The sequence below is a fragment of the Mobula birostris genome, chromosome 9, assembly GCF_030028105.1.
Source record: "Mobula birostris isolate sMobBir1 chromosome 9, sMobBir1.hap1, whole genome shotgun sequence".
Lineage (NCBI taxonomy): Eukaryota > Metazoa > Chordata > Chondrichthyes > Myliobatiformes > Myliobatidae > Mobula > Mobula birostris.
Genome location: NC_092378.1, coordinates 135,304,948 through 135,319,780, shown reverse-complemented (window position 1 = coordinate 135,319,780; position 14,833 = coordinate 135,304,948). Strand labels below are relative to the sequence as shown.

Below are 14,833 nucleotides of genomic sequence, written 5' to 3'. Positions count from 1 at the left end.
AAATTTATATAGCAAAACAAACCTAAGTTGCCTCTCAACGTTACTCTAATCGACTGATCTCATGTCGCTTGAAATCTGATTAGAAAATATAATTATTCTTAATATTTATACCTTATACATTAGTTTATTTAAGAATTAAGGATATTTTTATTTGGAACAAGCAAAGATTGACAAGTGATCCACAAGACTTTCTGCAATTCAATATAAGCATTTTTGGTATGCCAGATGAAAGGATAACTCCATTAAACAAACACAAAGTGCAGTTATATTAAAATAAAGCATTATGCCAGTATATTAACATACTTTGCAGTAAAACATGTTCACTAAAGTTATATTTCATGCAGGTCAAAATTGGAATGTTGGTTTAATAAAGTAAGCAGTGTACTACAGGTGCAAAGATGAGGCACAAAAAATGGGTTTTTACAAAAAGTACTTAGTCAAATTCTGTAAGACCACATTTACTAGAAAAGACAAAACATACATCTTATCTAATCTATAACAAAACTAATAGTCAACTTTTAGTTTATCTATGAATAATACTGATTTAATGGTCAATTACAGATAAAACATTCTCTGCGAAACAAGTTGCTATTTCTGCCTCAAAATACTTAATTAAAGTTAGTCATGTATTCCACTTGGATCATGTAACTTACGATTATAAATATCGCCGTCTTAGTACAGCAAAAAAAGGTATTTGACCTCAAGTTGGATGCACATTATGACACTATGACCAGTCTATCTAAAAGTCACCAAGTCATGTTGAAATGATAGAATGCATCTTTTGCTTATAATGATTGCTCCAAACTCCAAAGCATGAAAAATCATTAAAGGATCTCCTACTAAATCATTCTCATATTTTGCAATTTACTCTTAAAATTCACTGAGCAAAAATTCTACCAAAGTAAAATTACCTCTTGAGGTAGTTTTCTAAACTATGCTTGAAAACTGCATCCAATGAAACACCTAAACCACATAATATTCTGATGCATAGGCAAGCCTTCTTTCCAGCCTGGCAAAAACATTGGGTGACATTCAGTGCCATCATCTTCAATGCTCCTTCCCCCCAAATGACATGCTCGTTCCAGCTCTAAGTTATATTCCACCAGGTAGTCCAGGCTACCAAATGCTTCGGAGCCTTGACAATACTTTTGCATTGACCCTGGTGGTGTGTGAGGTGCTCACGTTTTGTTTACAATAACTCATCTTTACCAGACAAGCTCAAAACTCCACGTCATTCAGAAAAGGCATCCTAACTTTCCGGCTCAAGTTCTTGGCAGCCTTTCTTAATAACTTAAAAAAAAGGGGTATATAACAGCACAGAATCACCACAGGCATTGAAAACGTAATAAAACTTTCGTAATCACTCGAGTTAAATGATATTACCTAAAGCTGAGCAACATTTACATTATTTATAATACAAATTACCAAACAACAGTAACTATAGACACAAGAAATTCTGCAGTTGCTGGAAATCCAAAGCAACACACTTAAGACAGAAACCTGCTTCGATGTCCACTACTGTAACATACCAAAACAAGTCTAAGCGTTACGTCACTAAGTGTACCCATACCATGTTCAGCTACTTTTGAGACCAGTTCTGACATGCATTGTTTTAATTAGATGTGTTATACCTACACGCATAAATCGGGCAGCGAGATCCACGGCATCAACACGCCTCAGGGTTAATGATACGAGAGCCAGCAGCCAGCTTAGTGCGGGTTATCTTGCTGAGACCCGTGTGTACTGCCGCCGAGAGAGGGGACGCCGTTCCCGGGGCCCAGTGGGCCACACCACTCTGTTGTACAGCGATCAGCCTGCCTTGCTCGCCCTCTCCCCTGGCCGGCCACGCAATCCGGGCTGCTCACGCCTACGGCCAGCACCCCGGGCTCTCCGTCCGCTGCCGCAGAAGCACCACTCCAGCCCTCACATCCTCCACACATCCATTCGCAGCCGCAGTCACTTGGCGCCCAACGCTAACGTCGCTGGCCCCGCTGGCCATTGGAGCGCCGTGCGCACGTGATGTCAACAGCGTCGGGGCAACGGGTGACGGGCAAACGCCCTTCGCCAATCACAACTCGAGCCCGCCTACCGGCGCGTGGCGGTGTGTTTTCTCCGCCCGTTATTTCCGGGTAGCAAGGTCACGGTCTCTGATGAACAGGAGCATTAGCCAGTCAGAATTCAAGAAAACACCCATTCAAGGAGTAGCGACCAGACAAAGTTCAGTGACCTGGGGCTGGAGCGCTAAAGGAGCTCCTCCCGTTGATAAACAAGGGTAGTTCTGTCAGGAACATTCTTCCACTCTGGTCGCGCTTTCAAGAGCACGGCTTTTTAGGTGTGTAGAGTGATTTCATTGTTGTTCTTATGTGTTATTACAAAAGTTTCCGTTCAAGATGAGTTTGATAAATCATATTTGTCTTTATCTAAATTGCAGAGCAAATTTTTTGTTAGTTGTAATAAGCTATAAAGTTCAAAATCAATATTTTTTCCAAAGACGTTACATGCAAGGTTAAAAATTCTGAGGAACCGGACTTTCCAATATCCCCTGGCCGCCGAAGAAGAGGAATAATTATAATTTCAAAGTGGAGGGAGAAATGAAATGAGTAATTACAGCGCAGTTATTTTAACTATGATTGCAGACAAGATATTGGAATCTATTTTTAAACAACTGTACCATCACTTTACATAGATTTGATATGGGATTATCCTGATTGACTCTACTTTGTACCTCTTTTAAGAAGATGCAGTAATACGTTTGAGGTAGCCTGCATGGAGTTTAGTAAAACTCATGAAAATGTGTCGAGTGGTAGGCGTGGCAAAAGCAAAACTTCCTTGGGATCTAAGAAAGTGGTGTGTTGGATGCAAAACTGATCGGTGCAGAAACTGAGGATAACAGTTGATTGGTGTTTTGTGATTGAAAGCTGTTATCTCTAGAATTCTGCAGAGCTCAATACTTGGTTCTTTTTAAGATGTGTAATAACAATTGAGATTTTAAAGCAGGTGGCAGAAGTTTATATAATAATTATATATAATAAATAATTGAGGTTTTAAAGCAGAAGTTTTAAATCTTCCAAAAAAATATGGTTAATAGAAAAGATGATTGAAACAATTGGTCCAAAAGCCGAAAACACACAAGCTCCAAGTAATTGGAAAACTGCATCTGAAATTGGCTTATTAATAAGTGGCACCCAGTGGTGGTTGAGGTTACAGAACAATATTGATTAGTTGGTTCTAATGCAGGGTTTTAGCTTGCATTAATTGCTTTTGTCGCTCATCTTGCTGACCATAAAATGGGCAAGAGGAATTTAATCCTGAACAATGTGAAATAATACATTTTGAGAGGAGTAATAAGGTTGGGATATACACAGTGGTTAACAAGTGGGATCCTAGGAAATAAGGACCTCAAAAATGTGCATGTTCAAGGAGCCCTGAAGCCTACAGCTTGGGTAATTAAGAAAACACATGGGATATTTGCCTCCTTTAACTGGAGCATAAATATAAGAGGAAAGAGGTTATGGTACACATACATAAGCCATAATTTGGGGCACAGGTAGAGTAGTAGTTGTACTTTGGAAGGATATGATTGCACTGGAGAAGGGGAAAAAGAAAATTCACCAGGTTGTTGCAGTGAATAGAGCCTTTCAGCTGTGACGTATGACTGAATAGATATAAGACATTGGAGTAGAATTAGGCCATTCAGCCCATTGAGTCTGCTGATTTATTATCCCTCCCAACCCCATTTTCCTGCTTTCTCTCCATAAACTTTGCTTTTGCTAATATAACTGTATTAAACATATATATTTGTAATATACTTATGCCTAATATATTTACCTTAACTCATGTGTTTTTCTCTATTATTATGTATTGTATTGCTGCCGCAAATACGAGAAATCTCACCATGTATTCCAGTGATATTAAGTCTGGTTCTCCAGCTGAAGTTCCCCCTCATCCCTGAGGAGAGCTAACATACCAGTGACCCCTGTTTCCATCCAGGGGGTCAGTGTGGACATGGTGGAGGATTACAAATACCTGGGGATACGAATTGACAATAAACTGGACTGGTCAAAGAACACTGAGGCTGTCTACAAGAAGGGTCAGAGCCATCTCTATTTCCTGAGGAGACTGAGGTCCTTTAACATCTGCCGGACGATGCTGAGGATGTTCTATGAGTCTGTGGTGGCCAGTGCTATCATGTTTGCTGTTGTGTGCTGGGGTAGCAGGCTGAGGGTAGCAGACACCAACAGAATCAACAAACTCATTCGTAAGGCCAGTGATGTTGTGGGGATGGAACTGGACTCTCTCACAGTGGTGTCTGAAAAGAGAATGCTGTCTAAGTTGCATGCCATCTTGGTCAATGTCTCCCAACCACTACATAATGTACCGGTTGGGCACAGGAGTACACTCAGCCAGAGACTCATTCCACCGAGATGCAGCACAGAGCGGCATAGGAAGTCTTTTCTGCCTGTGGCCATCAAATTTACAACTCCTCCCTTGGAGGGTCAGATACCCTGGGCCAATAGGCTGGTCCTGGACTTATTTCATAATTTACTGGCATAATTTACATATTACTATTTAACTATTTGTGGTTCTATTACTATTTATTATTTATGGTGCAACTGTAATGAAAACCAGTTTCCCCGGGGATCAATAAAGTATGATTATGGCTAAACGGATATTCTTGTATTCTGAGGTTGTGTCCTCTGGTCTTCGACTCCTCCGCTATAGGATACACCCATTCTATATAGGCCTTTCAATGTTCGATAGGTTTCAATGAGATCCCCCACCCCCACCCCCCCATTCTTCTCAGCTCCAGCAAGTACAGGCACAGAGACATCAAATGTTCCTCTTCTGTTAACCCTTTCATTCACGGGATCATTCTCATGAACTTCCTCTGGACCCTCTCCAGTGTAGTGGAAAAGGATTTTCTGCTTTAACATGTACAAAATTATGAGTGACATGGATATGGCAGGTAGAGGGAAAACTTTTCCTTTAGCAGGGCTGTCTATAACCAGAAGGCACACACTAAAGGTAAGGGGTGATTAAATTTAGGTGGAATTTGATGATTCCTTTTTAACCTGGGGAGATTGTTGAAAGCTAGAAATGTGCTAGATGAAGGTGTGGTGAAGGCTGTTATTCTCACAAGACTTAAGGAATACTTGTATGTGAAGTGCCGTAGCACTGAAGGCTATTGAATGCTGGAAGATAAGACTAACGTAGACAGGTACTGATATGCTGGCCGGCGGTGGAGTGGCATCAACAACAGTCTTCAAGGCGAGTGGTCCAGGGTTCAAATCCAGCCGCTCTCCATCCATGCTGGGTTGAGCATCGAGCTAGCAATTTGGCCTTAGTAGACCAAATTGCTAAAGAAAGGGCAAGGTTGGTGCCCAATGCGCCACAAGACGTGGGGAGGAATGACAAGATGGATACGGATGCTTAACATCATCACAATGGGCTGAAAAATAAGCCCTAGCTTGAGAATGGCATACTCTTCTGATCAACCAATTATAATCACACTACTAGGTATTGGGTTTCCCTTCTTTGGAGCAGAAGAGGTTAAGGGGAATCTGAACTGAGATGTGTAGCGTTCATAATAGGCCTGTATAAAGTACATAAGAAAGGTGTTGAGGGTGCAAAAATCCAAGGTATAAATCAAAATAGTTGGTAGCAGGGAAGCCTGCAAAGACTTTCCTCGTCTGCCGAGTATTATAGATCTGGAACTTGATGCCTGAAATTATTTTGGTAACAGAACCTCACCTACATCCTGAGCATGCATTTGCGATCTGTATTGCGCTATATGCCTATGAGGAGAGGGTTTTTACGTAGCTAATGGTATTATAAATGTGAAGAACAGACAAGGAAGTACAGTGACACACACAAAATGCTGGAAGAACTCAGGCCAAGCAGCATCTATGGTGGAGGGGAGGGGGAGTACAGTCGACATTTTGGATGTGTTTTGCTCAGATTTCCAGCATCTGCAGATTTACTCTTGTTTGTGAAAATACAGTAGCAAAATTCTTAACCATGCATTTGTATTGCTACCATTGCTGATTTAATCCATTTGTACTGATAATATTAGACACTTTCTTACTAGTTTGCTTTCATTCTGATTTAAAAATTAGACAGATTGTGATATGTTACTACAGGTTGAGTACCCCTTATCCAAAATGCTTGTGGCCAGAAGTATTTTGGATTTTGTGACATATAATGAGAGAGCCTGAGGTCGCCATCATTTCCCACTCTGAATTTGTATGCTATCGGTAAGCAGTCTTTGTCTTCACTTGCTCATCATACATGTACTTAACAGTAAAAAAAATTACATCGCGTTAATGAAAATATAATGTGTACAGGGTAACAAAAGCAGCACAGCAGTGTCTAGAGAATATCTGAATCAGCTGTTAGACAACAGCAAACAATGGCAGGCTTTCAATCTATACCTACAATATCAGGTTTTGATTATAGTACACTGTATTAGTATTTTACTTTGTTTTTATACCTTACATAAGAACTAATCAGCCTCATAAAGTTCAAAGTAAATTTTATTATCAAAGTACAAAAACGTCACCATATACAACCTTGAGTTTAATTTTCCTGTGGGCATACTCAGCGAATCTATAGAATAGTAACTATAACAGGATCAATGAAAGATCAACCAGAGTGCAGAAGACAACAAACTGTACAAATGCAAATATAAATAAATAGCAATAATGAGAACGTGAGGTAATGAGATGGAGTCCGTGAAGTGAGATCAATGGTTGTGGGAACATTCCAATGATGTGGCAAGTGAGTGTGTTTATCCCCTTTTACTCAAGAGCCTGACGGCTGAGGGATAGGAACTGATCTTCAACCTGGTGGTGTGACTCCTGAGTCTCCTGTACCTTTTCTCTGATGGCAATAGTGAAAAGAGTGTAAGACCTGGGTGGTAGGGATCTCCAAAAAATGATTACCCTGCATTTTCTTAAATGTCTGCAACTGGCCTGCTAATATTCACAATTACCCTCCATTTTCAATTGGTTGTCATTGACCTCTACTTGTTTCATGATCAGCATATGTTAAGTGGCATATGTTCACTGACGATATATGACTGAGATCTTTTTCATTTTATGCAGTGTTTTTCTATTTTTCATTAAATTCTTTTCATTACATATGTGAGTTTTCTTCTCAGAACTGTCTGGTATGCAGAGACCTGGGAAGCTTCTCAGCATCTCGTGGAATTTTCCATTTGTGATGTCTTGTCAGAGCTCAAAAAAAGAATCCTGGATTTTGGAAGTTTTCAGATTTTGGAATTCTGAATAAGGGGCACTCAACCTGTATTCAATACTGATGAGTTTGGTGCTCCAGATAAAGGCTTCAGCAACTGTTATCTTGTTCCAGATTCCAACATCTGCAGTCTCTTGTATCTTCAGCTATCAAATTGCTCATTCCCCAGCACTCTTCTGAAGACGTACTACCCTTGAGGTGAAAATTTTCTCTTCATCTGTCCTTAGTAATCAACTCCTTATTTTGAGACTGACCCCTATTCCTGACATTCATACCACAGCTACCTTGTCACGTCCTATTAGAATTTCATGTGATTGCCTTTTAAATTGGCACTTCTGCATTTTGTCTTTCTTTTGCCTTGTTCTTACTGATTCACTTAATTGATCTGAAGGCACTCTGCAACTTCTTCATACCCCACACTGCCATTTTGCTTTGAATCATTACAGATGTGAATGTGTTTCCTTTCCCCCTTGATGCAGGCTGAGAATAGCTGAGGCCCCAACACTGATTCCTGCACCATGGCATTAGTCTAGGCTTTAAAACATGCAAGTGACCCATTTATTCCTGTTTCTTGTTTTCTATTTATTAACCAAACTTCAATTTGCGTCAGATTCTCATCCTTAATACTGTGCGTTATTTTCTTGTGTTACACAAAGACCTTCTAAAACAGGGGTCCCCAACATTTTTGCACTGCAGACCGGTTTAATATTGACAATATTCTTGCGGACCAGCCGACCGGCTGGGTGGTGGGGGGTGTTCAGGTAGGGTTAAACTCACCTCAACATGTCTTTTACAGTTAGGGTTGCCAACTTTCTCACTCTCAAATAAGAGACAAAAGTAGCAGTCAAATCCTGACGAAGGGCCCTGGCCCAAAACATCGACTGTACCTCTTCTGACGGATGCTGCTTGGCCTGCTGCATTCACCAGCCTTTTTTGTGTGTGTTGACGGGACACTTGTGTTTACCCCGAGAAAGACTACCATGACCATGAAGCCTTGCGCGGGCACCTGTGTGCGCATGCGTGTACGTATCGATTTTTTTTCCCATAAATCGGTTTTGGCTTAGTCTTCCCGACTACACTATACATACATTATTTCTACTTTATATAGGCTGTGTATTTATCATATCATTAATGCTTTTACTATATGTTAGAGTTATTTTAGGTTTTATGTGTTATTTAGTATGATTTGGTAGGTCATTTTTTGGGGTCTGGGAACGCTCAGAAATTTTTCCCATATAAATAAATGGTAATTGCTTCTTTGCTTTATGCCATTTCGGCATGAAAGGTTTCATAGGAACACTCTACCTTAGCGGGGGAAATACGGGACAAGGGTGGTCCCGTATGGGACAAACCAATTTAGCTCAATATACGGGATGTCCGGGCAAATCTGGGACAATTGGCAATGTTATGTTCAAGTTCAACAGTGCGTGACAGGGAATGAGGAAATGTGCAGCTGACGCATATCATTTCCTCGCGGCCCAGCAGCACGTGGTTTGCGACCTGGTACTGGTCTGCAGCCCGATGGTTGGGGACCGCTGTTCTAAAAGTTCAAATACAGTACATAAAATCAACTAGTTGATGCTTCTTTATCCTGCAAGTTTAAAACAGATCTGTAAAATTTGATTTCCTTCCATAAATCAATGTTAACTCTGCCCAAGTCCCTTGGAAAACTAATACATTTACCATGTTATCAAGTCATTTAATAATAGATTTTAGCGTTTGCCTATATTGCTGATGCCAAGCTAAATGCTTTATAGTTCCCTGCGTTTTTCTGTATCTGCCTCCCCCTCATTTCTTAAATAGCAGACTTGCATTTCCAATCTTCTAATGAGTGGGAATCTATGGAATTTTGGAAGGCAGATCCTTACTCTACAGGCAACTCTTTCAAAAGCTTAGGAGGCCTGGGGATTTGTCACCTTTCAGTCCTGTTAATTTTTGTCCATACCTATTTTTAAAATTATTTCTTTGAATTTATTCAGGTATTCATTCTATGTCAGTAGTTGTCCTCTATTCCTGGAAGGTGCTCAGAGTAGTCTTCCCTGAGGACAGACCCAGAATAATTGTTGAATTTCTCTACCGTGTCCTTATTAACAATATAAATTCTCCCGCCTCAGTGTGTAAGGGATCCACTCTTTTCCACATATAGCAATCTATACACTCTGTAGCAGATATCCTGAAAGTTAATGTATTACAAACACAAAAATTGGCTGGTGTTACCATATGCTATTTTGGTGTTAAAGTCAATATGCAATATTGGAAAAAGACGATAAGGGACTTCTGTGCTGTTATCAAAAATTCTGCTTAATCCATTGTTCCCATACGCATGTCCATTGGTTGTTATGCTCTTGGTGTTGTCAGTAGGCTACAACTGCCTTTGAGAAGTAATTCTACTTGTCCTACTGTAAGGAGCGTTCAATGAGAACATCATTGCAGAGGTATGCCATAGAGTGGGAGACTAGCCATGAATCTTCTGAGACCATAAGGCATAGGAGCAGAATTAGGTCATTTGGCCCATCGACTCTGTTCCAGCATTCCACCGTCATAAAGTTTATTATCTCACTCAACCCCATTCTCCTGTCTTCTTCCTGTAACCTTTGGCACCCTGACTAATCCAGAATCTATCAACCTTCACTTTAAATATACCCAATGACTTGGCTTTCACAGCTGTCTCTGGCAATGAGTTCCTCAGATTTACCATCCCCTGGCTAAAGAAATTACTTTTTATCTTTGTTTTAAATGGACATCCCTCTATTCTGAGGTGTTTGGCTCCCTGTCTACAGGAAAGTTCCTCTCCACATCTACTTTGTCTAGGCCTTTCAATATTTGATGGGTTTCAATGAGATTCCACCCACCCCCACCCACACGCACCAGGCTGATTCCAAGTCCCTATTGCATCTGCAATTTGCTGCACACTGTTACATAAAGGAGGCAAGTGACAGACTTTGTTCCAGAAGAACTGACTACAATTCACCCTCTTGCCAGAGAGCAGAAGGTGAAGCATACATGTAGCTTTGCAAAGATATCAGGCTTCCTGCAGTGCGGGATGCTATTGACTTTGCACATAATACTGAGCATCCACGACAAATCAAAGGGTAGCTACTGAGTTGAGGAATATGTACTGACACCGTGGGCGGTGATGGTTGTACAAAGCCCAAGCACGTGTGAGTAGCAAGCATTCAACAAAAGCCATGTTACTTCAGAGAATGTGACAGAGCTGCCTGTTAGTGTGCCAAAATAATATTCTTTTGCTTGGACATTCTCGACAAGCTGTGCAATGCTCAGTTGAGCTAATCTCAAAATTCTTTGTGATCTGTGGCATACTCTTCATACAGAGTGAAAGAGACAGAGATAGTCACTTCTGTAGGATCTATTGGAATATCATTCACATGGAGAATTAACTCTGTTTTATCCATGTCCCTGCTGCGGTTGTATGTGATCTTCCCCCCTCAGGGAGCAGATGTGCGTGTGCTATTCCTTCCTCCTGCCATGGCTGTAGGCTACCATCGATGGATGATGTCTTATCTCTCACACGTTCTACTTCAACAATTAATTTGGCAGAGGTACAAAAGAAAGCTTCTATTCCTGTGCAATGCTAACCCTCGATGTGTGATAGAAAGGTAAAACATACATGTTTTTAAAAAAAAAAACAATTGTTTGGAAGTCAGAAAATGTCGTTAAAATAGTGTACTCTATAGTTCCCCCACCAACTCCTTACTTAGAATGCTCTTAAATGACAGATTCGAGAACAACATGACTATTTTTGTTTGGTTTGCTACTTGGATAAAACATATTATGTACTTAACATAGAGCATAGAAATCTACAGCACATTACAGGCCCTTCAGCCCACAATGTTGTGCCGACCAGGTAACCTACTCTAGAAACTGCCTAGGATTTCCCGAGCACATAGCCCTCTATTTTCCTAAACTCCATGTACCTATCTAAGAGTTTCTTAAAAGACCCTATTGTATCTGCCTCTACCACTGTCACTGGCAGTGCATTCCAAGCACCCACCACTCCCTGTGTGAGCTATCCAACTCTGGAATGAGTGTTGGAAGGCCTGGATAAACTTAGGTTTTGCAATGTTAAATGGACTGAGGAAATAATTGTGGTATAAGTGTACCCAAAACCATTAAATTTGATTGATTATTTTTGGAAAAATGTTGAAGTACGGGCACAAATGTTGCACTGGTTTTTTTGATCCCTGCATACAGAGATGAGGAAGATCTACTTTAGCCAGAGGGTGGTGAATCTGTGGAATTCATTGCCACAGATGGCTGTGGAGGCCAAGGCAGGAGAATGGGGTTGAGAGGGATAATAAGTCAGTCATTATGGAATGGTGGAGCAGACTCAATGGGCCGAATGGCCTAATTCTGCTCCTATGTCTTGTGTTCTTGTTTTAGTTTAAATAAAGCCTTATTGCAGTCTAATTCTGAAAGTCTTTTTCCTTTAAATGAAATCCACAAACCTCGAACTTGCCCACTTAAGTGTTTTTTTTTTGCAATATCTCAAAGTCCCATTGTTAGTATCACTAACGTCTCAATCCATTGCAAATCACCTACATTAAGCCTAGAGTAGGCACCTTCTCCCCGCCCCTACAATAGTCACTGGAGCATATGTGCAGTAAAGCCGCATATGTTACACTATTATTTATTGAATACAGTTCCATCTTCAATACTATAATATCAAGTAAACTCGTCTCCAAATTCTGGAGGGTGGGCGTCAACACCTCCCCTCGGCAGCTGTACCCTGGACTTCTTGACCAACAGATTACAGTCAGTAAGGATAGGTAGCAACATCTACACTATGATTGTCCTCTGCATTGGTATCCAACAAGGCTGTGTCCTCAGCTTCTTGCTCTCCTCCCTGATCACACAGTTGTTTGTTGCTATACACTAATAACTCTGTGTCAAGATTCTATTCGAACTCCTGCTACATGGTAAACAGATGGTAAAAGTTTAGAGGGATAGGGGCCAATGCAGGCACATGGGGAAAGCTCAGGATGGCACATTTCTTGGCATGGAAGAGTTGAGCTGAAGAACCTGCTTGCAGATCATTCTGCCATAGTGACCCATGTGGCAGGGGGGGGGGGGAGAGGAGGCTTCCTTGTGAACCTGCTCCACCATTCAATCTAATCATTTATTTCAGTATCCTGTTCCTGATTTCTCTCCATGTTCCTTCTTCCATTAACATCAACCTTCTCATCGAATATATTTAATAACCTGGGTCACTTTGCTTTCTTAGTAGGTAATTCCAAGTTCAGCACCGTCTATGTGGAATTCTCCTAATCATTCTTCGTCGTATATACTATATACTGAAGCTGTGACCTCAGGCTCTGAGTTCTCAAGCCATTGTAAGATTCTTACTCCATTTGGACTGCCTAATCTTAATATAGGTTTCAATGTAGTTCCTTTTCCATTCATATAAGCTAGGCCAAATCAACCAATCTCCGCTCTTGTAGCAGTTCTGTCATCCCTGGAATCAGTCTTGTAAACCTGCTTTTAGAACCAAAGTGAATAACATCATTTACCTAGGGTATATTAAGTTAAATTTGCCATAACTTTGTTCACTCAACCAACTTGTCTAAATCACTTTGGACCCTCCTTGCATCCATATCATTGAGAGAGCATTATGAGTAGCTGAGGTCCAAGCTCTAATCTCTGCTTCACTCCATAAGTCACTACCTACCTCTGTTTATTCCCACTTTATTTACTATGATCAATTAATTCTCAATTTGTGCCAATATATTACTCCCCAGTCCCATGTTCTTTAATTTTATACACTTTTGTGGGACCTTTTATCAAAAATTGAAATTCACATTCCTAAGCTATCTTGAGGTTTCCTTGTCATAAACTCGTGCTGACTTTATGTTCCCTTATCTCTGACTCTTGAAGACATAAGAAAGACTGCAGATGCTGGAAGTTCGGAGCAACAGACAAAATGCAGGAGGAACTCAGCAGGTCCGGCAGCACCTATGGAGGGAAATGGACAGTTAACATTTTGAGCCAAGACGCTTCATTGTGATAGGAAAGAAAGAAGGCAGGAGGGGAGTGCAACAGAGAGAAGGCAGGAAAATCCAAGTGAGGGAGGAAGATTCAGAAGGAGGAAAAGGGAATCATGGGAGAAGCTAGGAAGTGATGGATACAAGAGACAAAGGGCTGGAGAAGGGATCTGATAGGAAAGGACAGTAGAACACAATAAAGGGAGGAAGGCACCAGAAGGAGAAAAGTGAAGGTGATGGATAGGCTGCAAGTGAGGGGGAGGGGAAAGAGGGATCAGGGAAATCAAAAAACTGGGGGATGGAGAGGAGTGGTTACAGGAAGTTAGAGAAATGATTCCATCAGGTTGGAGATGAAACAAAATATGAAGTGTTGCTCCTCCAATCTGTGCCTGGCCTCAATGTGGCAGTGGAGAGGATAATGGACACACATGTTAGTGTGGGAATGTGAAGTGGAATTAAAATGGCTGCCCACTTGGCTGTAACAGTGAATGGAGCAAAGTTCTCAACAAAGATTTTCCTAAAATCTCTATGTCAGGTCACAGGGCTGTAACAGTGAATACTGGGTGATAATAATCATTTTTTTAAAAAAAGGCAGAAATGCTGATTACATTGGAAATATAGATTTGTTCGAATGCATAACAGATAACTAGCTAATGTGTGCTGAAGGAACTGACCAGTATTTTAAATGTAAATGTAGAAGTCAATGAAAAGTGAGTGCTAGTGTCAGAAAGTATAATAAGTGAAGAGCGTACAGATTGCTTAGAAGCTTAACTGCTCCAACCAGGCTAACTGAAATGATCTTTGCTGGTACTGTGAACGTATCGCAGGAACATTTAGAACCTTTGATTGCAGAACGCTTTAGATTTCGTAATTGGAATCAAAAGGAAGGGGAGTCCATTTCAGTGTAGGTGGCTGAACTGAAGAGAATGTCTGAGCATTGTCAGTTCAGTGATGGGCTTAATGATGCACTGAAAGATTGTTTATTTGTGGAGTCTTACAAGACAGCATTCAAAAGCAGCTCCTAAATGAAACACATTTGAAAGAGCAGTTGAAATTGCTGTATCAATGGAAACAGCAGACAGAGATACAGTATTGTTGGAAGTCAGGAACAAAAGTGAGTGTGAACAAAATTGCAACAGCTAAACAGAAACCAGCCTGGCAGAACAAATTGTGTTGCCATTGTAGCAGGGGCTCACGTACACCAGACTAATGCAAGTTTAAAGGTGAAACTTGCAGAAAATGCTACAAAAGTAGGTCATGCAAAAAGAGAAAGTCTGTCAGACAAAAATAAATGGACTGCACGGGGAAGATATAAAGAAAACATCAAGTTACAGTTTCAGAAACACATCTGCATGCTGTTGATGAAAAATCTGATAACGATGAGAGTAACTTGGGACTGGGTACCCTTGAGAATTACGCTGTGAAAACTAATAAAACCGAAACAATATGGCTTGCATCAAAAGTAAATGGGAAATTAATTCAAATGGAATTGGACACTGGCTCAGCTGTTTCAATCGTTCCACAAAATGAGTTTGAACGGCACTTCAAAGATTCTGAACTGAAGCCTGCGGATATCCAGC

General features: G+C 40.8%; 1 protein-coding gene across 2 annotated transcripts in view; it reads right to left on the bottom strand.

Annotated features, from left to right (window-relative positions):
* cramp1 (cramped chromatin regulator homolog 1) overlaps positions 1-1,977 on the bottom strand; it is a 99,164-nt gene extending 97,187 nt beyond the window's left edge. Inside the window, exon 1 of one of the 2 annotated variants that reach the window (XM_072268912.1) lies at positions 1,632-1,977. Coding sequence is in view for 1 of the 2 variants with exons in the window: in XM_072268909.1 (XP_072125010.1) it covers positions 1,636-1,667 (32 nt within the window). In the remaining variant the exon portion in view is untranslated. The remainder of the gene's footprint in view (positions 1-1,631) is intronic. The other variant, XM_072268909.1, reaches the window with a different exon arrangement.
* Between the last annotated feature and the right edge of the window lie 12,856 nt (positions 1,978-14,833).